Here is a 25,493-nt window from a genome sequence, read left to right as displayed (position 1 = left end):
TGGCATGCTCTCCACCAGTCTTTCATATTGCCGTTGGGTGACTTTATGCTACTCCTGGCGCAAGAATTCAAGCAGCTCGGCTTCTTTTCATGGCTTGTGACCATCCATCTTCCTCTTGATCACATTTCAGAGGTTTTTTATGGGATTCAGGTCTCGAAATTGGGCTGGCCATGACAGGGTCCTGATCTGGTGGTACTCCATCCACACCTTTACTGGCCTGGCTGTGTGGAATGGAGCATTGCCCTGCTGGAAAAAACACTTCTCAGAGTTGGGGAACATTGTCAGAGCAAAAGGAAGCAAGTTTTTCTTCCGGGACAACGTTGTACTTTGCCTGGCTGAGGTTTGTAAAAGACCATAAGGATTGAAAAAGCGGACTGGAGGTTCTTCTAAGTTCGTCTTCTCTGATGAGTCCGATTTCACAGTAGGTGCAAGACTCTCTGGCTGGTAGGCCTCTCCAGGTCTCCGTCTAACCATCAGATGACCATGTGTTGGGCAAAGCTGAAAATTGGACTCATCAGAGAAGACGAACTAGAAGACCCTCCAGTCCGCTTTTTTCAATCCTTATGGTCTTTTACAAACCTCAGCCAGGCAAAGTACAACGTTGTCCCGGAAGAAAAACTTGCTTCCTTTTGCTCTGACAATGTTCCCCAACTCTGAGAAGTGTTTTTTCCAGCAGGGCAATGCTCCATGCCACACAGCCAGGCCAGTAAAGGTGTGGATGGAGTATCACCAGGTCAGGACCCTGTCATGGCCGGCCCAATTTCGAGACCTGAATCCCATAAAAAAACCTCTGAAATGTGATCAAGAGGAAGATGGATGGTCACAAGCCATGAAAAGAAGCCGAGCTGCTTGAATTCTTGCGCCAGGAGTAGCATAAAGTCACCCAACGGCAATGTGAAAGACTGGTGGAGAGCATGCCAAGACACATGAAAGTTGTGATTTTAAATCAAGGTTATTCCACCAAATATTGATTTCTGAACTCTTCCTAAGTGTAAGCATTAGTATTGTGTAGTTTAAAAATGAATATGAGCTTGTTTTCTTTGCATTATTCGAGATCTGAAGACACTGCATCATTTTTGCTATTTTGACCAATTGTCATTTTTCTGCAAATAAATGATCTAAATGACAATATTTTTATTTGAAATTTGGTAGGAATGTTACCAGTAGGTTATAGAATAAAACTAAAATGTACATTTTACTTTAACACATACCAATAAATAGTAAAACCAGAGAAACTGATAATTTTGAAGTGGTCTCTTAATTTTTTCCGCGGCTGTATATAAATATATTTTTGCAAATAAAGATTCATTACTTTTTGTATGTTGTGTTATTGGGGAGAGAGTGCTTGGGGAAAGGATGTGCTTGGGGATTCGGATGTGCTGGGAAAATATGGCACAGGTTGGGTGTGCTTGTGTAACAACAAGTTATGGTTGATAGGGAACAGTCAGGGAATTTGTAATGCTTTGAAGGCGCCTCTATTCAGACTCTTGCTAGTTGGTAGCGGCACCTGACTGGTCCGTGTGATGCGCTATGAACCACTCAGCTGGTTCATTCAGAGAATGAAGCAGTTGCTGGTTCGCACGTCATATGTCACGTGATTTTTCCGTACCAAAGCAACCTTCGAGGCAGTGGTTTGATGGTTCGTGTAGTTTATGGTTTGAATCACGTTCCGGCGCTTCAGTGTCAGACTGCCATCACTACACCTCACATCAGGGAAGTGGTTTCTTTGTTTGCAATCCTTTCACAGTCTCTCATGCCTGTCTCTCTCAGCGAGTCTCTCCCACATGAAATTAGGCATCCTTTAAAGTAACACTATGCAACAATTTGACACTTTTTGAGGTACGGTTTTATAGGCAACTCATTTTGGTACCATCTTCAAATTAATTTTAAAAGCATATTGTCATGTGAAGGACAGATAAACACCTGTGTATTCCCCACTAGCTATCCAAGATATGCCCTATGTAGGTCAGTGTAACGGGCTGGAACACCTTGCAAAAATGGAGGATAAGCTTTCACACACATGACATTGCCAGTTTTACTGCCAAAAGACACCAGTTAGTGTGTAGGCAAGCTTCTATTAGTGTCAGCTGGGCAAGCTGGTGGTGTTGGCAAGGTTTTTGCATGCCTTTTAGGTAGTTAGCTTACTAGTTTTGGAACGGAACTCCATATTGCTGCTTTAAATAGGGCACAGCCACATTGTCTTGATTAGGTCCAACATTGGAATCAGGTGAGCCAGGACCCCACCATTATGGGGGAGGAGTCCAAGAGTCTTAAAGGGCACCATCCCTTTTTGCCACGGAGTGAAGGGGGAGAATTCAGCTTCTCACAATGCCCATTTATGCATGTATGATCTAGGGTTATATACTGAGTATTAGGACTTTGTCAATCCGGAAAGAGACACAGAGCCAGTGTAGTGAGTGTTATATCGGTGTTATGTGCTCATATTTCAGGACTTTCATCAGGATCCTTGCAGCGCTGTTTTGGATGTATTGCAGCTTCTGGATGTTCTTGCCAGTGATCCCATAGAAAAGCGAATTACAAAAGTCCAGTCTTGAGGACATAAAGGCGTGGACAAGCATCTGACAGGGTATAAGTGTATCTCCCCAAGACAGGTGGTGAGACATGGCATGGCCGCAGTGGGGCTTTGGGCAGTTTTGATATGAAACTGTGTGTCGTCAAGTGCAGTGCAGCGCTCTAGGAGAAGAGTGTGGTTCACTTTGTCAAATGCAGCAGATCCAGAATCCTGACTGAAATTCTTCAAACAAGTTGTTGTGTTTGAGGTGGTCCTGAAGTTGAGAAGCAACTACTGTACCTTCTCTTACACCTTGGACAGGAAGGCAAGGTTTGGGATAGGCCTGTAGTTAGCTTTAACCTCTGGGTCTAGGGTGGGCTTCTTGAGAAGGGGACGAATGACAGCAACCTTGAGAGCAGGTGGGACTCAGCCAGACTGAAGGGAAAGGTTAACAACTTTGGTGATGAAAGGACTGAGAGTGGGGATGTGTGACTTGAGCAGAGCAGTGGTAATGGGGTCCAGGGTACAGGTACAGGATTACATTTTACTGAGGATTTCCTCAACATGGCTCTCCCGAACCTCACCAAGATGTTGAGGAGACAGCACACTCGCAGATAAGGTGTTGGTGTCATAGGCAAGCAGAGATGGAAAGCTGGACATCAGAGAGCAAATGTTGTTGACCTTGGATCTGAAAAAGTCAATGAAACTGTTGCATTGCTCCTCTGTAGTCTCAGTTGAAGAGGATCGTTGTTGCTTCGTAGGGATGGGAACCGAAACCCGGTTCTTGTTTAGAACCGGTTCCTAATGAGCCGAATCTTTGGAATCGTTAGCCAAATTCATAACCGGGTCTGTAAACGGACCTCTGTGCCGTTTGCGCATGCGCGAACTCTTCCTTTAAAAAATCAGACCGCAGAAATGGCAACTAGATAGAAGCGATCTAAAGTGTGGCTTTATTTCACTCGAACAAATGCAAACATGGTCACTTGTAACGTCTGTAAAACATGTATTTCGTCAAAGGGAGGAGGTACATCTACTATGAATAAGCACTTGAGCACACAACATGGTATTAAATTACAAGATTGTCATGTTTTTGATGCCTGCAGCAGCTCAACTAACGACGGCGCTTCATCCCTAACTTACCAAGGTAAACTCCTCAAAATGTTTTATCATAACGGTGTGACTCGTGTGTTATCAGCAAACGTTTGCGTTGTCGTGTTAACAACCATAACTAAACTTAGCATTGAATTGCTTAACAGAATGGGCGATGTTGGACATTGTCATAACGTAGGCTAGCTTAGCTGTAGAATCTTCTATTTTCAGCCGTTGGCTTGAGGCAGAGGCAGTGCTTGCCTCCCCTCTGTTGGTTCTAGAAAGTTTGCTGATAACACACGAGTAACATCGTTATGATAAAACATTTGGAGGAGTTTACCATGGTCAGGGATGAAGCGCAAAAGACTCCGTTAATAATGGCGTTGCCTAGCAACGCGTGCAGCTCCCTAGATATGGATAAGTTTCTCTTTCAATTCAGTGGCAGCAATAGTTAAGTTTTAATACTGAGTGCCTAGTTTGCGAATCATCTTTGTTCAAATACGTATGTGAGGCATTGTGTGCATGATACAAGTAAGTATGTTTCAGTACGTTATTGTGTTTGTAGTGGGTTCTACATTGCTGTTAGAAGCGTTAAGCATAACAGTTCGCGATTAGCCATACAACCAAGCAACCTACAAGAAAATATACAGTCCTTTACTCAATAACAAGGGCTTCATGTCAGATCAGAAAATTCAACGATTTTGTTGGTGCCATTTTATTGCCAGATTTAGGATGCATTGTAATGTTCCAACAATTATGAGACATTTCCTGAGGTATATCTGCTCTGGAAAAGAAAGATCAGTAGGTAGCAGAGGAAGGGTTGTATAGGGGTTGTTTGCTATTTCACTCATTCACTCATACACTCATCTATACAGTATAGTATACAGTATAGATGAGTGAAATAGCAATCAACAGTGCTCTGCAATGTCAATGTATAGCTTTAGAGTTGACACTCTCACCACATATGCATTTAAATAATTTAATATTTAGTGGCAAGAATGTCTGTTTTTTAATAAAAGTTTTTGGTTATTTATGTAACCATTCTGTTTATGGTGTGTGCAGCATTCTAGAAATTTATATAAAAGAACATTAATGTAAAAAACCCGTTTGTGCTCTTTTTTTCACCCCTTACCCAATAAGAATCGATAAGAGAATCGATAAGGAATCGAATCGATAAGCAGGAATCGATAAGGAACCGGAATCGTTAAAATCGTAAAGGTTCTCATCCCTATTCAGGAGATGGTTTATGGTGGAAAATATCTGTCTAGAGTTGCCAGGATTTGTATTTATTAAGCTGGAATAGAACTGTGAGCGGGCATCTTTAAGGGAGTTGGAGTAGGCCCTTTGATGCTCACAGAAGGCCAGTAGGTCAACCAGTTTCCTGTTCTCAGATAATTTCATAATAGGAGTCCTGATTTTATCAATACATGCTCATGGCTGTTGATATATCGCTAATTTTTAAGGATGTAATGTTTAGTACTTGGTACATGGTATCACTAATTTTTAAGATTGATGGGGTGTGCAATAACAATACTTATCAGACCGCAGACCGGCTAGAACGTCAATACGCGGCTGGCATGACTACCCATTAGCCAATCAGAATGCTCGTACTGTCGTTGCCATATAATAATGTCTGTTATTCATCCAAGTAAATAGGACACCATACCACAGTGCAACCCAATACTGTACGACTGACTGCGGTGGGAGAAACCATCAGAGCAGTCAGGCCTAGTCTGAGCAAGGCAGCAATGTGCAAGTACTGTTTATGTCCAGGTTTTTGTGGTAGTAAATCTGCTAGTAGGCTATATCTCTCATCGAAATTACACATACTGCCTCCAAAATCATCAGCCCTTCCATTCCCAGCCCATCAGACATGAATAATACAGCTCCCATATGTCTGGCGTAAGCATTAGCAAATTAAATGACTAATCAATCAATCCATATATTAATATATCTATCTTTTTATCTAATTATCTAGTATCTCTTTCCATCTCCTTATCTGAATTGTTGACTTTTAGTCATAGTTCAACAAGAGTTTTCAGCTCGTATCTGTATAAACTGCTGGCTGTGTAACCCAAAGGCTTATTGACAACACACATTTCAGAGATAGTTTAGTTTAGTTTATTTCATAAAACCACAAGCTGCTGCCACATCCTCTGCTGGTCATATAGGACAGCCATGCATGAATCAGCTCCAGCTTTTTTAAATGCCATAACTCAGCTCTACTCACCTTCTCTGCAACGTTTCTCCTCTGATGAGCGTCTGTTGTCTCTGCCTTCTGTCTGCAGCAAGAGATCGCAGTCAAGACTTTCCATTCGGAGTACCAAGGTGGAGTGATCAAGTGCTGTCCATTTCAGTGACTTGGTTCATGTAAAAAGCATTTAAAACAGTGGTTCTTAACCTGGGTCGATCGAACCCCAGGGGTTAGTTGAGCCACTCTCAGGGGTTCGGCAGGGGTCAAGACACACGCAATATAGCACGGTTCACACTAGCAATGTCGGGCCTTTTTTATACATAGGCTACCTACGTTTTGAAGAAAACATATTTTTCAAATTACGAAGGGTTCGGCGAATGCACTGATGAAGCTTGCAGGGTTCAGTACCTCCAAAAAGGTTAAGAACCACTGATTTAAAACATCATCTGTCTAATTAGTTACTTTGTTTTAGGCACTTTATAAATGTATTAATAGTTTTGATATTTGGAATTGTTATAGGATTGTAATTATTATTCATTCATTGTTCTGAAATTTAAATGTGTGTTTTAAATTTGCTATTTTTAAGCATGTCAAATTACTCTATGTAGTTTTTTGGTTCAATGAAACCTTTAGCCACACTAACATCATCTGGGAATGGTTTCGTGGCCGGTTTTCAACATCCATCTTCTACATTCTAACAGTAGGCCCTATATAGTCACTTATAAATGTGTTGTGTTGAAATAACATGGATTTATTCACCTTATCCAACGGTATCAAGATAGTTGGAGACAAGTTAATGATCAATCATTGTTAGTGAAAGAGACAATTCCAGGGTTCACTACTGGAAACATGACTAAGCAGTCTGACTGTGTTGTTCATAAATAATGACGTAAAGCCTTTTCATTTCATTTTGAGATTAAGGTCTACTCTAAACTATAAGGATTTTGCGAAAGTAACGCATTTTTGCAAGTAGTATGCGGTACTGTTTGAACGAATCCTTTCGAGAAATGCACCTACTGTTTTGAAAATGTTAACAATTATTTGTATTATTATTAAATGTAACAAAGCAACTAAGCAAAAAAAAAAAAAACAGTAATCACTCTAAGTCGTATTCAAAAGTAGGCGTGTTGAAAATACGTAGGCAGACATAGGGGAGAAGGGGAGGAGAGAGCAGCGGAAGAGGAAAACCGCCATCTTCGTGAGGTCTTCATTCGTGGTGAGTCAGTATTTCGTAAAACAATCAAAAATGAAATGGAAGTAGTGAGGTAACGTAATAAGCCATGGCGGAATGGTTGAGTTCTTAACCAATGCAATACATTTGAAACAGTATGCCAAGACTGGTTATGCGTGCACGGGGATTCGTAGCCTACTGTAGCCTCCTCCCGCCAGTAACGTTACTCGAACGTGTCATTATTGGTATTGGTAATCTATTTGTAGGTTAGGTTAATCATTCAATTACACGGGGGTTAAGAGTAAGACAACACACAATTCTTGTTGTGAAATTTGCAATCTAATTCGACTTAATATACGGGATTGTAGGGATTCGTCGTTTGACATGAAAACTAGCCCTTCACAAAGCTTTACTCCAGAGTAGTAGACTAGACTCGACTTTCAGTCTGCGCGCAACGCGCATGCGTTGCTCACGCCATAAATATTTGTAAACAGTTGTGATTTGTAGCCCCCCCCCCTCTCTCATTTCTGCAGTATTTTACAATGATTTTACAAAGCATTGGGGTGATAGTATCATGGATCTCATGACCCCGTGTATTTATCTCTCCTGATATAGTTTGAATTTTACAAACATGTTGTCCTCTGCTCAGTGAGCAAAATAGTTTGCTTCTTCAGTGTCCTTTCTCTAAACTTGACTTTCAGCCTGCTGGCCTACCCCTGTGTGTTCCCAAATGCCGCGACACTGTTCTGCTGGTGGTTGCAAGTCCCGTGACACCAGAGATTCCCGCAAGGACGGCATTACTTTCCACAGGTTAGTTGAACGAGTTAACTTACTATCCAACCTGATCATGAGCAGTATGTTTCAGAGCTTTACTTCCTTTTCATTGTCCGGAAGTAAGATGAGAAAAATAAGGTGTAAATATACTGCAGTCTGCAGATGTCTTATCTTGAATCAATGTGTCTCTTTCAGCTACTAAGTCAGTAAAGGTGGGTGCTAAGAAAGAGAAGCCTATCGTCAAATACATTTGGTTATTTAGAGACATTTAGAAAAGTTGAGTGTAATTTTTGATTAAATAAGCTGTGGTGTTTAAGTGCATCTTTCCCTGTGTGCTGCTATTAGGTTACCGAAAAGAGAAAATCCCCGGCGAGGCCTTTGGATCATCAACTCGCGCCGCACAGACCCTCAGGGCCAGGGTCTGTGGGACCCCCAGAGTGACTTCATCTACTTCTGCTCCAAGCACTTCACCCCAGGGAGCTTTGAGCTTTCGGGAGTCAGGTCTCTACTTCCATTCACTTCATAGTCGTCAAAGTTGAATAGTTAGGAAAGTGATCGTAGTTTTAACACTTAATACTTTTTGTCAAATTCAGCAAGAAAACTCTCTCTAAAAAAACTCTGGTGTTTGTATACAGTTCTGTCTCTGTAAATGGGAATCAAACAAAGTAGCTTGGACCAATCAAAAGCTATTTCAGCCAGTTCACACATTGCTTCAAGAGCACAGAAGGGAGCGGTGTACTTTGATTGGCTGTTAAACTCAAATATCAACAACATTGCTCCAGAATTGCGGACTTGACCTTTAACTCTTTATTATTCTTTTCTGAGACCATACTATTCGAGTGGATGTCATATATTTTTAATATATATGTATATATATTCATCCATCCATCAGTGCATGCATGACTTAAAAGATCATAGTGGTATTCCAGCATTGTGATGGCATAAATAGTCTGGTCAAAACCACACATCACATCCAAGGATTGCCCAAGTAAGAGTGAAGACTTCCCCCCTGGAGTGTAATTAATCTTTTCTCAGCTGAAAAAAGGCTGATTTATGGTCAGAGACGTAAGCGCAAGAGGCCGCGCAAGCCCCTTGCGCGTCTTTTCACGTCTTGCGTGCGTCGGCCCCTTTTTCTAGACTTGCGCCATTTTTTACCCAAGCCTATTGTTCTGGGTGTGAATTGCTTGCCAACACCCGCAACCATTAAGAGAGCATGAATTACAATGAGTACATTTTGCGAAACAATGTAACACTATCGCAGAACCAAGCAGCCGCCTTTACTGTGAAACAAAAATGACCCTCCTTTCTAAAAAAGACTTTTGAGTGCACTCTATCTTGTGCTATACAGTCTGGTATTAATAACTTGATTCAGCTGTTTCTAATTTCCAGTTAAATATGAGGTGGATAAACCCCACACCAATAAAGAAATACAGTCTGATTTCATGCACCAGGAAGCAGTGTTTACCGGACATGTATAGCATAATGGCCTAAATGTAATGTAAAGCATGTGATTACTAGCCTGACGATGTCATACTCATAATTCTAGTCACAATATGAGTCTGATACGGACCCATTGGGCTGTGATTATGGGGCGTGTTTCAACGAACCAGGAAAGAAAATGCCTCTTCGCTCAATTGGATACCTAGAACTAATCAGAGCAACGTAGTATGACCATCTGATACATTAAACTTTTACCGGATCCCGTAGGAAGGACGGCAAAAAACATCTTTACGATCTACAAATGCCTTGATTGCGCTTCTTTGTTCCTCTTTCAAAGTTAAGGGGCTGTCGAGGTCTTCTAAAACCGACTCAATGGGAGAATCTACACATATTAGCTCTCCAGCGGCAGCCATGTTTGTTGAACACGAATTTGAACCGAGCGCTCTTTGGTGACGTGGTTGATTACGTTACTGTTCATCATCTGTCGATCATCGTATAAAGCCCGCCCCCGCACTTTGATTGGCTGTACTGTTAATAATCTCTCCCCAACGGTCGAAAAGCCAGACCGAACTTCCCGTCCAAATTATTTTGCGGGCGGAGTTCGGGCTGGTATCCAGGCTATGTGATTACTACAATTGACACCAAATTCAACTCCCTCTAAAGAGTCAACAGTGCCTCCCATGTACCACCCTGGATTTCCTGTTTACAACTAAATCCGAATAGTTTAGATGGGAAATTATAAACTGTTGCCTTTGCTCTGTACGGAGTCTGGCTGGCTAATAATCATACAGACGTATAGAGTCTCCATCTAATGTCAGCTTGATGAAAACTAGAGTGCCTTAAAGAATTACAGCCTTGGCAGCAGGTTTTCATTCCTATGAAAAGGACTGTCAAAAAGACAACAAAAATCATAACTAGCACAATGCCCTTCCCTGCATTTAGTCCATATAGACCTAGTGAAACAGATGACAAGAGTGCTTATGTTAAACACTCAAGCACAACACCTAGCACTTAAACTCAATAATCACTGTAACCAAGGTAACCAGAGTGTTGAATTTTTTTTTACCACTCAGTTGTTCAGAATGATCTCATTGATGAAATGAATTTAGGGGCTGAAGCCCTAATAATGCTTAGGATGACATTGGTGTGTGATTTTTTTTTATATATATATAGTGGTTATCGGAGGTTGAAAGATGATGCATTGCCCACAGTCTTTGAGTCCTTTACTGGCCAGAAGGGAAGAGCAGCGAAAAAGACCACGCGAGGCAAGGGCAAGCAGGCCGACACAGGCAAACCAGCCAGGTAACACACACATATGTGCGTCACACACACACATATGTCAGACCCACACACCCCCTCACACTCACGCTCACAATCACACTAACACACACACACACACACACTTGCCAGAGCCTTCATCATAATACTTCTTGCCCCTGCACTCTTTCTCTCCCAGGACGAAAGCCAGCTCTTTAAAGGAGGCTTCAGACAGTCATGATGTCCAGCAGACAGCTACAGATCCTGAGAAGGTGACTGGTGGAGAAACAAGCCACACATCAGAGGCAGCCAATGGGGAATCAAACAATCAACAGGGGGTGGGCTCTGGGTCTACTCCTCAGGCCTCATCAGAAACCCCCGTTACTCCTCTGCAAACCCACCAATCAGCATGCGACACGGCATCAGACCAGCCATCATCTCCCAGGCCTACATCCCCATCCCGCTACATGAGGCGGCTTCCGCCTCCTCCAGGCTTCTACCTGCCAAGGGAGCACAGCTACGCTCAGCTCTGCCCCCTGGTGTGGAGAAAGAGGTATGAACGGGCCATCGACAACCTGGAGAAGGCACTCCGCTTGCTGAGCGCTGCCCGGCGGCGGGAGAGCCGTTTGCGGCACGCAGTCGTGCGACTGCGGGAGAGCCGGCTCAGGAGCAAACTGTTCCGCCTCCGAGAGGGAGGGGGCCGTGGGAAAGAGGGCCGGGGAGGCCGGGGGAGGAGCCTGTCCTGGTCCGCCCAGCGAGGAGGAGGAGGTGGGGAGCCAGTTAAGCCCGGGGGGGGAGCCTGTTTTGGGAGTATGGATGACAGTGAGTTGGAAGGGGCGGTAGAGGACCTGGATGCGCTAGGTGAGGAGGGAGGAGGGTGGAGGGGACAGGGGCGGATGAGAGGTGCGGGGGAGGAGGAAGACGGGTGCTGTTTTTACTGCGGACGGGGGAGGGATAGCGAGGGGCCCAGAGAGGGGACCCCGAGAACTGTGGAGGGAGACGGCGGGGGAGATGAGAGGGAGGGTGAAGGCAGACGAGGAAGGCGGGGCGCCAAGCAGGGCAGAGCCAGGAAACCCGGGGAGACCCGGGGGGATGTCGGAGACGCTCCGAAGGAATGCTACTTCTACTACTACCAAACTTCAGAGACGGAGGAAGACGTGACGGAAGCGAGAGTGGATATCCATGGCAACCTGCTGCGACCGCTCCCTGTCGTCGCGCACCAGCAAGCGGAGAGCTGCGTACAGGTGCAACCTCTGGCGGGGGCGCCGTTTCCTACCGTCACGCTACAGGACTCCACCAGCACCCCATTCCAGCTCATCCAGCCGGCCTCCTCTGTACCGCAGAGGCTGCTTCTCACAGATCTGGTGTCCAGCGAGGGAACTCTGGTGGAGGGACAGCAGGAGACGGACCAACAGCGGTACTGGGTACAGGAGACGACAGAGGGCAGCGTGTTACTGATTCCGGTGCCTTCCGCTGAGGGCAGAGGCACGGTCGCTGTCAGGGGTCTTTCTGAGGACATGGACACACAGACGATATTCGTGTCAGATGTGGGATTTCACAGTAACCCAACGGAGGACAGGGAGGGGCTAAGAGCCGATGGCGACACTATCGTTCTGAGGTGTAGTGGGCCAAGTGACAGACAGGGCAGCATCCAATCAAATGCCAAAGATGCAGTCCTAAGTGGAGATGTGAAGGAGAAGTTAAAAGAACATTTAGAGGGTTTTCAGCTTCAGTTAAGCGATGAATTAATCGACTGAAGCGTTTGTGGACAAATGTATCAGTGGATGTCTAATGAAGTACTATTAATGAAAGATTCAGTTTTTTTACACTCTATGACTGATAGATCTATCTTTGACCTTAATGAAACAGTTTAGGTTTGAAAGGAAGGCAGAGGGACTTTCAAGAACCACTGTTCTAAAATGTGTAAATTTCATTGAGTTGGTGCCTTTCATGAAAACTGAATGGGACTCTTTCAATTTCACAATATTTTGTGGGTTATTGCATATTGCATTATTGTACACATACAGTTGTTGTTTACGGCCATTTCCTACACAACTATTAAATAAGGTTTATTTTCCAAAGGTCAACGTTCAAATTGTGGTCAGTTTCAGATGTTCATACTGATACACATATTTATCCATTTCTAAATATCGCATACAAACCTTCATTATTAGGCTTCTCCGGTAATACAGACTTATTGAAGTGTCAATATCAACTGATTGCATACCTACTGACGTACACACTAGATACAGGCAAACATTGACTGGTGACAGGTGGGGCAGTAAAACGAGTTTAATCCAAAAAACAATATGGAATTCATTAATAGCGGAAAACTTTGGGGTGGGTTTTTATTGTACGTTAACAGTATGATTGCTTTTGCCAGATCGGGTTGTCATCCAATCCAGTAGGCCGCAGCATTATGCTAAATGATGTTTCTTTTCACCTCCCAACTACTTCCGTTGTTCTGCTGTTTCTTCCGCCGGCCACTACCATTCTCAGTGGCGCCTACCTACGCACAGTTGTCGTTCGTGCTATAATTTTTTTTGTTTATGCAGAGGATTTGCTCTATTAATCCCCTGCCAACATGAAACTCGTCAGGTAAGATATGTACATGCATGATACATAGGTGCCTACGCCTTAAATTACTGAAAACATTATCTATGTGTAAGGATGGATCTAGATTAGTTGTAGCTTTCCTGCTAACCGCTTTGTACCGACTTCAGAGGAGGCGGGAAGACAATGAATGAAAACATGCTTTAGCATAGTTGGAATAAACATACATGAACCAAAACTTCTGGAAAGAATTTCATTGTTTGCATGATATTGTACTCAATTCGCTGTATGTGAACAAGCAATTTCTGCTGACCATGTTGCTTGTTAACTGATTTAACTGTATGCCACTTCGCTAGCAAGCAAGAAAACACTTAGCATAATGTTACATTCGTTACTAATGCCAGCTATCCAGCAAGTTATTCTGTAGGATGTGAGTAAGTTACTTGGTACCTACCTTGCTAATGTATTGTTTGCATTGTATATGTGTGGTATCCACTCACGTCTAACGTTAACATTACTTTACAAACATGGAAGTTGATGATTACCCACAGCAGCTGTGAATCACAATCGACGTGGATAGCATTTGTTAGCTAGTCAACAAAACTTCCTTAACCTTTTAATTTGCCAAGTTTCCGAAGCTTAACTGGAATTCATATGTGTCTGCAGGTTTTTGATGAAACTGAGCCATGAAACAGTCACAATTGAGCTGAAGAATGGCACCCAAGTACACGGCACCATTACAGGTAGGCCTTATGTAATGTTTTTCCACTGAATGTTTTACCCCTCGAAGGATTGCACTTAATCGGCATAAAGATAGTCTTTGTGTATGTACATTTCAGCATCTACAAACAGTGTATCATGTATCAAAAAGCTGATTCTGATCATGTGTGTGTGTTTTTATAATTAGGACTTTTGGGGAGAATAGAAAGTTTATCCATGAACTAGTACACACTTGCTCTACTTCAGTGGTCCTCAGTACTACTTCCTGGTCGGCATGTTTTCCATCTTCTCTGCTCCTACACTAGCTGTGGTGCAGTTGAATAGCTGAACACACCTGATTTAGCTAATAAAAGAGCATTAAATAAGGAGCAGGTCAAATATATAGATGGTGCATGGGCCCAGGAGGAGTACAGAGGACCTCTGCTTTACTTTAAGTGATACCATTTACATTTAGTCATTTAGCAGACGCTTTTGTCCAAAGCGACGTACAAGGCAGAGAACAGTCAAGCTAAGAACAATAAAAAAACCTGGTGTAACAATGAATACTACTTTTTAAAGAATGATATCAGCTCTGGTCCTCCCACCTGTCCAATCTGCCTGTCTGCCATGCCCCATCACAGTAGTGTTGCTGAGCATCTTGCTCGATCAAATACTAAAGTTCACTGAGAAATGTTACAAGGGATTACTTCTGTAAAGCTGCCCAGGTTTTTTTTTTACTTGTTGCTGGACTGTACCAGCAAAGGGGAGTGCTTTAGAGCACGTTTCCCATCCAAATGATCCCATAGAAAAGCAATGGGTAAACGGCACTTACATACTCTGTTTAGCTGGGGTCGCTTGTAATTTATTATGTAAAAGCATGGTTATATTTCAAACGAGCATGTTGACTACCATAACATTAACTACCGAGCTGACTGCTTGAGACTGTTAAGAGAGCCACAATGTTTCTGTTGTTAATAAACTGTTGTATTTGAGCTTTCATCTGTTTTCTCTTGTAGACAGTTATAATTGGCCGCTTCCATCTCACTCAAAGCTGTTTTTTTGATTTGTTGTGTTGGCCAGGTGTGGATGTGAGTATGAACACTCACCTGAAAGCAGTCAAAATGACCCTGAAGAACAGAGAGCCCTCACAGCTGGAATCCCTCAGTATCCGTGGCAACAACATCCGCTACTTCATCCTTCCAGACAGTCTGCCCCTAGACACTCTACTGGTGGACATTGAACCCAAAGTCAAGTCCAAGAAGAGAGAGGCTGGTGAGTGTCTCGTTTACACCATTATTCACACTGAATCTGGAATTGGATGTATAAGTGCACTCCTCCACAATTAGTGATAAGTGGCAGCATTGCTGAAGTCTGGGACTGTGTACAGGTGTAGGTGTGGACTAAAAGTCCCTCAAAATACTTAGATTTTGCTGTGATGATGGGCTCAACATTCAAAAGATGCACCCACTAGAATAAGCAGTCATCACACACACATTGGATGGTCTGGAATTGTTTTACTTTAAGGTTTCTATGGACCAGTTGGTCCAACTTTTAGGCTAGTGTATGTCTAGTCCTAACCTTTAATGCTTTGTGCAGTTCAGATCCATGTGTTCAAACTGATAACGAAGTGCACAGCTTTTTAGCTTTAAATATTTGCTGTATGTTCAGGTGGTCAAATGAATTATTATTATGTGTCAATTTAACCAAAAACACATAGCTAACTTCCAGTTTTTACCTTTTCATCCATGAATTATTATTATTATTATTATTATAATTAGTATTATTATGTGTCAATTTAACCAAAAACACCTAGCTATAGTCATTCTTCACCCTTGACCCCTTTTTGCCTTTTCTTGCTTGACAAGCACACAATAGAAAGAGGCAGGTCAAGAAGTAAAGTCTGCGTGTTCTTTTTTCTTAACTTGAAAAAAAAGAGAGGAATTATTCATAATTGTATTTATTTATATATATATATATATATACACACGCGCCCAAGATGCTTGAGTTTTAAAGCACACATGACACCCATGTTAGGACCTTAGATGTTTGTGATTCTACTGGCGTTCGAAACTGGTTTCAGGCTGTTGGAGAAGAGGAATACACGTCTGACGTTCAGAAACTCTGTTCAGCACTTTATGTTAGTCAAGCTACCTCTAATACAGGTTAATTCAGCATGTAACTAAATTCACAAGAAAATAGATTGTTTAAACAAATTAATTTCATGACATGTATAAATATATATTATAGGCACATCAGAACATCAAACAGTGAATGGTTATGCATACATTCAAGGCCATTTGTGTTCAGTCTTGTCTCATGGTTATTTTCTTGCAGCGGCTGGACGTGGCCGGGCCAGGGGCAGAGGCCGTGGACGGGGAAGAGGACGTGGCAGAGGTGGTCCCAGGAGATAATCGCATCAGGCCCATTCAGTGTTTTTTGTACACTCACTGTTTGTACAGGATTTCTTTTTAATTTTGTCAGCTGAGGAAATATTTTTGTTTTATTTTTTCATTTTCTTTCTGTTCCCAGTCTACGTTTTTTGTATATTAAACCATGCTCTGAACCAGAAGGGTCTTTTTGTTTTCCTTTGTTAATGATGGAATGGTTTTTGCTAAAATAAAATAAAAAAATGTAGGTTATGATCTTTTCATTCAAGAGCTTTTTATTTAATGACGAGGCTTCTTGTATCATCCTGGCCAATTTATGTGGCTGTGGTTGGCAATTAAAGCATTTTGATTTTTGGAGAATAAATGTAATTTTTCCAAGTTACATTTGTGCCATGTGTTTGCTAGTGCTAGCAATAATCATTATATCATGATAACTGATCATAATGCTCAGAGAAAAACCATTACAGTTGTATTCATTTAGTTTAAGACACAAAGCAGAGTTAAAGAGTTAAAAAGCTTGACTGAAATTTCAGTATCGTTTTTGCAAAATACTCTCGAGTAAGGCCGCTCAAAAGGAGCTTTTTTTTTCAAAAAAAAAAGAAAAAGTCTAGTGTGAACGCTGCCTATAAAGCTGAGTTAAGTAATTTGAACTTAACACATATCTAGCGGCTCAACAACTGAATCACCTCTGACACCAAATCCTCTCGTGTCCTACGCATGCATATTGGCTAGTTTAACAATGATATAACTAATAAAGGCATTGTGAGACTTTCTGGTAAGGATTTATTGTTGTGAAGAGAAAATAAATTTCCATCCGATTGGTGAGAGATTTCCTGGAGAAAATGTGAAGTTTCAAAGTCCCCTCTGAACTCTCAAGAGGATCAATGCTGCGTTAGACCGACGCAGGCGCCCATCACTGCCTTCCAACAGCATGGAATAGCAGCAGTTAACGTTAGGTAGCCAGCCTACTAGTCACTCGTATATCGTGAGGTCTCCATTATAGATTTGTGGAAACACTTAATTATCAGTTGTTAAATTTAGTTAGTATGTCTAGTAAAGGTTATTTCATGTATTTTGCTTTTGGAAGCAATTTGTTGAAGGAACGACTTCAGCTAAAAAATCCGTCGGCGACATTTATCTCTACTGGTCGACTGAAGGTAAGTTAACGTCCCCAAGTTTGCTATAAAGCAAAGGGGGCTCTTAAATTGAGTTGAATCTGCAATAGACTACATGTCATGTTATTGTTGCTGGTTTCATCGTGTTACCACCAGGATGCTTTGTTGATCTGGTCAATAACAAGCTAGATGAAATGCCTACCAGAATGGTTACGTTACAAATCCTACGCGAACCTACCATTGAATTGTCCATGAGTAGTAGCTCGACGGATCTGTCAAAGTTGTTGACCTAACGTTATGCTAAATGGAAGCCCTTCAGGATGGGCAAGATAACTCCATCGTGATATGTCGTCTATCCATCAACTTCCCATTTTGATATGTAATGCTGTGTTGTGAGAACCTCCCGGAAGCTTAGCTATTCACTGAATTGAGGTCCAAGTATCCCGGAGATTAAAGCTGACTGTGTCCACTGCTTCACTCTCTAAAGATTGATAAATGCTTTCGTGGAATTGTGGTGCCCAAACAAAAACAAAATTTCATCCTCGGAACATCATTTCAATTATGTGAAAGTTTTAACCATTTCATGACAGCTTCAGTACCAAAGAGTGACAAAGCATCCGTTGTCTTGTAAAGCAACTCGCCTAAAGTAATTGAGCTGGCGTTGTATTCACTGATTAAGTAGTGAGACCAAAGGGATTTCTGTTGTCCTGGCCATGACAATGATGTAAAATATTTATATGTTTTACACCGTTTTCACAGGATTATGTCCTGAGGTTTGGCTTGTGGGGACAGAGAGTACAGTGCAGGTGGAACGGCGGAGTTGCTACCATTGAGGAAAACAAGGACGCAGAGGTGTGGGGGGTGGTATGGAAGCTCAGCAAGGACAACCTTGACTCTCTGGATAAGTAAGTACTGATGTTGATATAGTCCACAGTAGTTCTCTGTAACAGGCAAGTGGTTCTTCTTACTTTTCTTTAAGTGACCTAAAATCATAGGTACTGAAGTAATACATTAATCAGTGGTTTATAGGTTTGTCACGTTACATTTGAACTGTGTTTACTGTCTGCATAAGTGCATCTGCTTAAGTAGGGTAGGGCTCAGGTATTTAAACTGTGCTTCTTTTGCATGCATACAGGTAGGTCTAATTCATTTCACATGATATTGTCTTTGTTCTCTCTCACACTCATTGTCATGGAGATGACATCTACACACTTTCATTGCCCTGAATGCTGTATGATTGTGCATGCGAGTAAACATCTCGGAACATATTTTCTTAAGACAGGAGGAGGTGTACAGTCCCCTGGAGGTTACCGTGGAGACAGAAAGTGGACTGTTGATCTGTCGGACATACCAAATGAACAACTTCAGCGCCTGCTTGCCTTCTCCCCAGTACAAACAGGTCAGGCTGGTTTCCGGAGTTCATTTTGTACATTTTATACCATGAGATGTATTCAGTAGAGCAGGGTGTGGTCCTGGTTGATTTACAGTCAATTTTAATTATGCAGTGCCAAAACCATAAAATTGTCAAAACTGCTTGGCATCTACAGGCCTGCTTGCAGCCGGCCTTGTAGAGAGGTTGAGATAGCAAAAGAAGGGGGAGGGGGGTTGTTGCAAAAGGGAAGGGAGGAGATGGGGAGGGGAAGCAATCAGAAACATGGCAGATGAAATCATACTAGGGATGCACCGATACCACTTTTTTACAAACCGATACGAGTACGAGTATTTTTATTTGTGTACTTGCCGATACCGAGTACCGATACCGATACTTCCAAGATTTGGTTTCCATGAAAGATTTAATTTTATCCTCTGCAGGTTATGTCAAGCCTATAGTACAACATTAACAGAAGGCTATCCCAAGCCAAAAATAAACAGAGCTTTCTGGTTTAAACAACAAAAAAAGAGTCAATATCATCACATTAGACAAAATGTAAATATAGACAGATGGCAATTTTTATTTGCTGCATAGTTAACAACACAGTCTGCTTAACAAAAAGTGAACAGAACTATCCTGAATAAGAACATGAGCACAGTTCAGTTACAAAAGGATCAACAACTCTCTTCCTCCCCTTCTCTCTCTCTCTCTCTCTCTCTCTCTGTCTGTGTGCGTGCGCGTTTTTTTCTTTTGAAAGACGTCAGTAAAGATTGGTTGCTTTGGTCTCTTGCTCCACTGGCATGAGTGAACTTTGTGTGCTTGCTTAGCACTATGGTGCGTCTTCAGATGTTTAATCAAATTGCTTGTGTCAAACGAAGTACTTTCCTTACCGCCCCTCGACACTGTAACAGTGCAGATCTTACACTGTGCCTTACTCCTGTCATAATTTATCTTAAAATGAGTCCAAATCGCCGTTAAGGCAGCACAACGGTATAGCGATTTCTTACTAGAGTTTAATGTTGACAATGAACTGGGCTACGTTCTTGCAGCCAAATTGACACTTGCCTGATGTGTGATTGTGTTAGGGAAGTTGTTTGCAACCTAGCCAACATAGCTATCACAATAACATTGCAAATAAGTTAACGCAAGAGCACTTAATATTAGCATTAGGCGGAAAACGAAAAAAAAAACGTAATACCAGCATCAATGTCCAAGAGTGTTAAAACAACCTTGCTAACATCGCTAAAGGCCAATTTAAGGTCGTTTTAGACGCAGAGCCGGAAGCACGTAATTTACACAAGGAACTTGTTTTAGACAAGTTTTGATTTAAGGTTCGTTTTAGACGCAGAGCCGTGTTGCAAGGCTTGTGAAGGCATTTGCATGGTTATCCAATTCACCTCGTACGACTTCACGAGAGACACGCCCTTTCTAATCTGATGATCGTACGACTCACCTTTACCTGCATCGTTCTACGAGGGGCTGTGGAGATTACCATCGGTTTATTATGATGTTACAAGGTCATTACATCATCATCAACAAACTATAAAATAAGAAATCGTTTGTTTTTATCCCGTGTATTTTTAGTTAATAATTAGAGGCTGTTGTTGTGAAATGAATTACTAATGACAATGACCAAGCTCGCGGTTATTGTCGAATATTTTCTATTATTATACCACACAAACAGTTCTGCTTTTTTACGTCTACAATTCAGGTTCTTTACAATTTAATCATTTACACTGCATGCTCTGCTAACTCAAACGCAAAGAGGCTGTTCGAAAACCAAGAAATGTTTTTATTATTGCTGTAATTAGACGACGTCTCCCTATGCTTTATATGCCGCGAGAGCCACGATGGAGCAAGGAAGAAGGGAGATGTCGGTTTTCCTCCTGCATCGCCGCTGGTGCCCTTCATAGTTTTTTTCATTTTTACAAACTTGTCCTTGATCTTCCTCCAACTGCTAATGCACTCCTGGACCTCCAGCCCCAGGTTCCCAGCGATCTCTCAGCGATTTTTTTTTAAACGGAGGCGCTGTCATATAGGGAACGAAACAGGAAACGTCATTTTAGCCAGGGGTGTCGGACAGCTCGGATCGGATAGTGAGAAAATTCAAGCGGTGCTCCAGAGGTCATCCGACACCCTCGGATGGCTCTCCGAGGTGCTCAAAGGTGTGGTCCCACTTCAAGGAGGGCGTTTAAGGGCGTGCCTCGTGAGATCGGAGAGCACGATCGGACAAGCATGTGAGCGCCTTGAGCCGTGTTGCGTGTTGCAAAGCAAATTGACGCCAGAACTGTAGATTTATTTTGAGTTAAGTAAGCCTATTTATTGCAGCAGGACAAAGGAAAAAAACGTACCGGAGCATGAAAGTGTAGTGGGCGACAGGCTTGATGTTATGAATACATGTGTTACACAAAATACAAATGTTGGCAATTCAGTACCAGTGGCGAAAAAGACAGCACATGACGCAAAAGTTCGTTTATTGACATCTTTTAATGACTGCGACAGGCTTTAAAACGATGTGTTTATGAGTTACATTATTCAAAGATGAGGTGGTAAACGGCGAGAGAATCTCATCATGTTGTCAATGCTTGTAACTACAATGGTGCTGGCCACAAGGTAACGGCAGGTTACTGTTAACTTTTGTATATGAGCAGACCGGGCTCATTCTATCAAACTCGCTGGTGCAATTGATGGATTCACGTCAATATGAACTCAATGAAAGATATCATCATGACTCACAAGTGGCGGAAAATGAATATGAAAGTACCTATTTGTTCATGAATGACCACATTCTCTCCAAACAATCGCGGGTGAGAATGGGATATTCGCGGTAATTTGAGCGTCCTTATAAGTGTTTAAAGAGGATTTGTAAAGGAGTTCATGTCTTCGGACCTCTTCTGTTATGTTTGTTCCTAATCCATAAGAAAAGGCTTGTGAGACGGTCTGCAGGGTATTCATGATTTAAAAAAATGTCTGGGTCTAAAAAAGACTGTATGCTATTAACCCGGAAACGTGCTAGCCGGCCAATCACAGCCTTTGCGAGCTGTGTAGGGCCGTAGTGTTTTAGTCGCATAGTCAGGAATTTTGTGCGACGCACTTAAGCACGTAAGGGGGGATATTTTACCGCGCAAGGGGGGGTTATGTATCTTACGTGCTTACGGCTCTGCGTCTAAAACGACCCTAAATTGGCCTTAACGGGATGTCTTGCTAGCGGCTACTTGCTAGCTGGTGTTTATGACAAACTAGCAAGTCAACAAGATTCCTGAAACACAAGACAAGGCAGACGTCCTCTTTTACCCTCACATGTCCTCCTTTCGAGACCTAAATGCGTCCGGGAAAAAGAGGAGAAAACAAATACATTCCCGTCCCCGTCAATCAACCGTAGCAAATGGCAATAATATGTTTTAGGCGCAGCGTCGCTAAAGACAGACAGTAGGCAAGCCCCTACACTTTACCTATGTAACAGCAGTTCTAAGTTAACTGCAAAACATAAAATAGCGGAAGATAGCACTTACCTTTACTGGAGGTCGTACGTGTTAAGTTTAAAATCTCTAGCGAAACCGTTAGCTTACGCAAGCCACCTCCACACATCGTATCCAAGCTGTCATTGAATTGATTTAAACTGCAAGTTCAACCTCAACTTATCTGTCTGCAATACCGCTCTCGACCTCTATGCAACTCGGCGCTCTCACACCTGACAGGCATAGACAGTAGAGGAGAAGAAAACACACGCGTTAAGACGCAACACTGGGTATCGGTTTTTGGTATCGGTAATTTAAAACGAGTACGAGTACGAGTATTTTAACGAAGTATCGACCCGATACCCGATACTGGTATCGGTATCGGTGCATCCCTAAATCATACACGTATCAGCATGCTAGCATACATGTGCATGACGGTGTGGTGAGGGTGGGTAGGTGTAGGCAGAGGGTTTCTGCAAGTAGATTAGGTGTGGAAACTACAGCAGCATCTCTCCGCGAAGATAGTCTAGACTAGGAGGGGAAGAAAGAGACAAAGTGAGTTAGTATGCATGTACTTAATGGATATGGTGATGAGGAACATTGTTTCCCCAGCCATCAGCATTTGCGAGCAAAGGTCATGCTATAAGAGAGAGAACATTTGTTTAGTAAACTCATCAATTTGATAGAGAGATATATTAAGGTAAACAATTCACAGTTAGTAATGTTTAGGTATGGTTGGCTGACATGTTGCATGCAAGTTTTAGGTAGGATAGCAAGCGTGGCAGGATACACAACAGTGCACAACTGGCTGACAACAGCCACAACATGCGCCCCACACTGTACCCTGGGTCTGTAACCCTGTTTCCAGTTGATGTTGGGAATTTCATATGTTTTAAGTTAAGGTGAGTTATGTTTAGTTATGTGGGCTGGCTTGGTGCATGGGGACTTTTAGTTGTACAAGCAAAGTAAGGGTGGCAGGATACAATAGCAGTGCACAACTGGCTGTGACAGCCGGAACATGCGCTGCATTTTGTCTCCGGGATCCGTAAAGGCCCCCCTTCACGGTATAACATGCGCTGTCTGTAGCCCATTCTTGCTTAACAACATGGCTAACAAGATGAAATGAAGACTGTTGTGAGAGATGACGGGTTTTTGATGCATTATTCGTGACTATGGGATGCACTAAAGAGGAATGCCTTTAGTCTGCAAAATCGGTTTAATGTTGATCCAGTTTGCTACAGGAATAGTGTGCTTGCTGTGTGTCCAGGACATGCTATGAAACAACAAACATTTAAGTCTATTCCAGTCCATACTTGTCAGTTTGGCTGTTCTTTTTCTTGGCTGTACTTCAAGTGCCGTCCAGAGTTATTGGCACCATTTAATCAGTGAAAAAGGTTGCTGAAAATTCCCCTAACTGTTTATCAAATGTTGTCTTCATTCAGCAAATACTTTTCATTTATATATACATGTATATAAATTCCATATGAGCCCATTACCACAAAATAAAAAGGCACAGGTGATCACAAAATACATTTTATTCCGAAAAATGTGTGTCTGATATTGGCACCCCTTCATTTAGTATTTTGTGCAGCCCCCTCTTGCCAACAGAAGCGCACTAAGTCTTCTGTTGTAATGTCTTATAAGATTTGAGAACACAGGAGGAGGGATTGTCGACGATTCCTCAATGCAGAGTGGCTCTCTCTGGGTCTTCTCTTTTGCGCCCTCTTCTTGAGCTCAACCCACAGGTTTTCAGCTAGATTAAAGACTCGATTGGGGTGGGCATGGCAAAAGCTCGATTTTGTGAACGTACCAGAAGATCCAACTACAACCAAGTTTGTCAGAGGCAGCCAGATTTTGATTTAAAATCACCTATACTACCTGGAATCCATAATGCCATGTGTGCGAACAATTCAATACCTCCATCTCTCCTCTCTTTCCCTGTCCCAGAGAGCCCCACCTCAGGGGGTGCAGGGGGCCGCCATGCATGCTTAATCTACAGCAATATCTATTCGGTCAAAAAACTAGCACATGCTTATTTTAGTGCTTAGATGAGTATTTGCTAACAGATTATCTGTCTCATGTCAGGGCATAATGACAGTTTTAGCAAATATGACAAAAAGCCGCTTTAATACTGAAGAAAAAAAAAATTCAGTGCTTACCAATACCACTGCTCATTCTATGTGTCTGAATTCTTTGTTTGGGTGTTCCAGTGACCGAGAGTGTTTGGCAACCCTGGTTAATTCCGAAGCAAGATGAGCAGAATACAAAGGAACACTGTTTTTACATGTTGTTTGAGTGACAATCTTTTTGTTAGCTTAGAGGCAGGTTTACCCAGTAAACTAAAGCCAAGGTCATGACCTTTGCAAACTTGTTTTCTAACTGATTTGTTTGTTCATGTTTGCTCTGCCGTCTGAAGGTTCTGTGTCTAGGAGCCCAGCAGAACGGCCTGCCAATCCAGTACATCAAGAAACTGCAAGACGTGGAGACCAACAACTACACCGGGCCGTCGTCCATCATGGATGAGATCAAACTTGTGATGAACTAGTGTGTGTGTGTGTGTGTGTGTGCCATCGTCCATCATGGATGAGATCAAACTTGTGATGAACTAGGCAGGGATGTGCCTGAGAAGACTCATGGTAGACGTCCAGGCAGATGTCCCTTTCAGTGGACCTCACCCGCTAATGGTGCTTTGCCACCACCACCACAGGCGAATCAGTTTGCTTTCTCTTGATTTGTTCTCGCCTCCTCCAAAACTATTCTCATGTTTTTTTTAAATTTTATTATTATTATTTTTTTTTTTATGGGGGGATCTGGTTGGACATAAGTTGGAAACTAGAGAAGGAAAATGCTTTTTGTTCACATGAATGATCAACTGGACACAAATCCATTCATAGTGACACAGACCCTCCAGGCCTCTCAGGATAGATGTGGATGGAGAAATGAATGTTGTATAAATGACTGAACTCCATAAACACCTTCTTGTACAGCTAAAGTTTATTTTAACAATCATCTGTGTCAAGTTGTACAGGGAAAAAAAAAATAACTCCAGTAGGAGCTTACAAAGGAGAATAAACACCACTTCTAATTCTTTTATAGCACTGTCATCATGCTTGTTTTTATCCCTAATAATGTATTCATCATCTACTCATGTAGACACAGATATAACTATATCACAGGAAATAAACAGTATTTGGTAAATTGATATAGTGGTAGACTGATCCATGGTAGGACATTTAAATGCATCACAGTCATTACATCACCTGTTATTGACGTGTTTAGTGATTTTTCTGCAGGTGTACATATCTTTGTTATTAATTTATATAAAAAATTATTATCTGCAGTGGTCTTTTTTGATTAAATGACTAAGCACAAAGGAAAGTGGTGTTCTTCTTTGGTTGATCTCATTCATGACATATCTGACACATACACACACACACACACACACACACGCACAACATATATGTACGTATAC

General features: G+C 42.2%; 3 protein-coding genes across 3 annotated transcripts; all 3 read left to right on the top strand.

Moving 5' to 3' along the window:
• Positions 1-6,995: 6,995 nt before the first annotated feature.
• Positions 6,996-12,297, top strand: thap7 (THAP domain containing 7). Its single transcript, XM_080859183.1, has 5 exons — positions 6,996-7,011; positions 7,668-7,776; positions 8,086-8,241; positions 10,354-10,482; positions 10,637-12,297. Exons 2-5 carry the CDS (start codon positions 7,697-7,699, stop codon positions 12,192-12,194), a joined length of 1,923 nt encoding a protein of 640 aa, XP_080715309.1. The 5' UTR covers positions 6,996-7,011; positions 7,668-7,696; the 3' UTR covers positions 12,195-12,297.
• A 626-nt stretch (positions 12,298-12,923) lies between these two features.
• On the top strand, positions 12,924-16,428 carry snrpd1 (small nuclear ribonucleoprotein D1 polypeptide). Its single transcript, XM_080858906.1, has 4 exons — positions 12,924-13,035; positions 13,657-13,733; positions 14,770-14,961; positions 16,024-16,428. The coding sequence occupies exons 1-4, from the start codon at positions 13,022-13,024 to the stop codon at positions 16,098-16,100; spliced, it is 360 nt and encodes a 119-aa protein (XP_080715032.1). The 5' UTR covers positions 12,924-13,021; the 3' UTR covers positions 16,101-16,428.
• A 587-nt stretch (positions 16,429-17,015) lies between these two features.
• On the top strand, positions 17,016-24,764 carry ggcta (gamma-glutamylcyclotransferase a). Its single transcript, XM_080859530.1, has 4 exons — positions 17,016-17,233; positions 17,951-18,096; positions 18,470-18,590; positions 24,438-24,764. Exons 1-4 carry the CDS (start codon positions 17,123-17,125, stop codon positions 24,564-24,566), a joined length of 507 nt encoding a protein of 168 aa, XP_080715656.1. The 5' UTR covers positions 17,016-17,122; the 3' UTR covers positions 24,567-24,764.
• The last annotated feature ends 729 nt before the right edge of the window (positions 24,765-25,493 follow it).

This window comes from Sprattus sprattus, assembly GCF_963457725.1.
Source record: "Sprattus sprattus genome assembly, chromosome: 20".
NCBI classification, from domain to species: domain Eukaryota; kingdom Metazoa; phylum Chordata; class Actinopteri; order Clupeiformes; family Clupeidae; genus Sprattus; species Sprattus sprattus.
The sequence above is the reverse complement of the archived record's forward strand: the minus strand, read 5'-3'. Positions and strand labels throughout refer to the sequence as shown.

Bases quoted from the DNA above. Each gene is read 5' to 3' on its own strand.
- thap7 (XM_080859183.1), top strand. From the start codon at position 7,697: ATGCCGCGACACTGTTCTGCTGGTGGTTGCAAGTCCCGTGACACCAGA. The intron at 7,777-8,085 runs GTTAGTTGAACG...TGCTGCTATTAG, and splicing joins GACGGCATTACTTTCCACAG to GTTACCGAAAAGAGAAAATC. The intron at 10,483-10,636 runs GTAACACACACA...TTTCTCTCCCAG, and splicing joins GACACAGGCAAACCAGCCAG to GACGAAAGCCAGCTCTTTAA.
- snrpd1 (XM_080858906.1), top strand. The intron at 13,734-14,769 runs GTAGGCCTTATG...TGTGTTGGCCAG, and splicing joins AGTACACGGCACCATTACAG to GTGTGGATGTGAGTATGAAC. The intron at 14,962-16,023 runs GTGAGTGTCTCG...ATTTTCTTGCAG, and splicing joins GTCCAAGAAGAGAGAGGCTG to CGGCTGGACGTGGCCGGGCC.
- ggcta (XM_080859530.1), top strand. From the start codon at position 17,123: ATGTCTAGTAAAGGTTATTTCATGTATTTTGCTTTTGGAAGCAATTTG. The intron at 17,234-17,950 runs GTAAGTTAACGT...CCGTTTTCACAG, and splicing joins TCTCTACTGGTCGACTGAAG to GATTATGTCCTGAGGTTTGG. The intron at 18,097-18,469 runs GTAAGTACTGAT...TATTTTCTTAAG, and splicing joins AACCTTGACTCTCTGGATAA to ACAGGAGGAGGTGTACAGTC.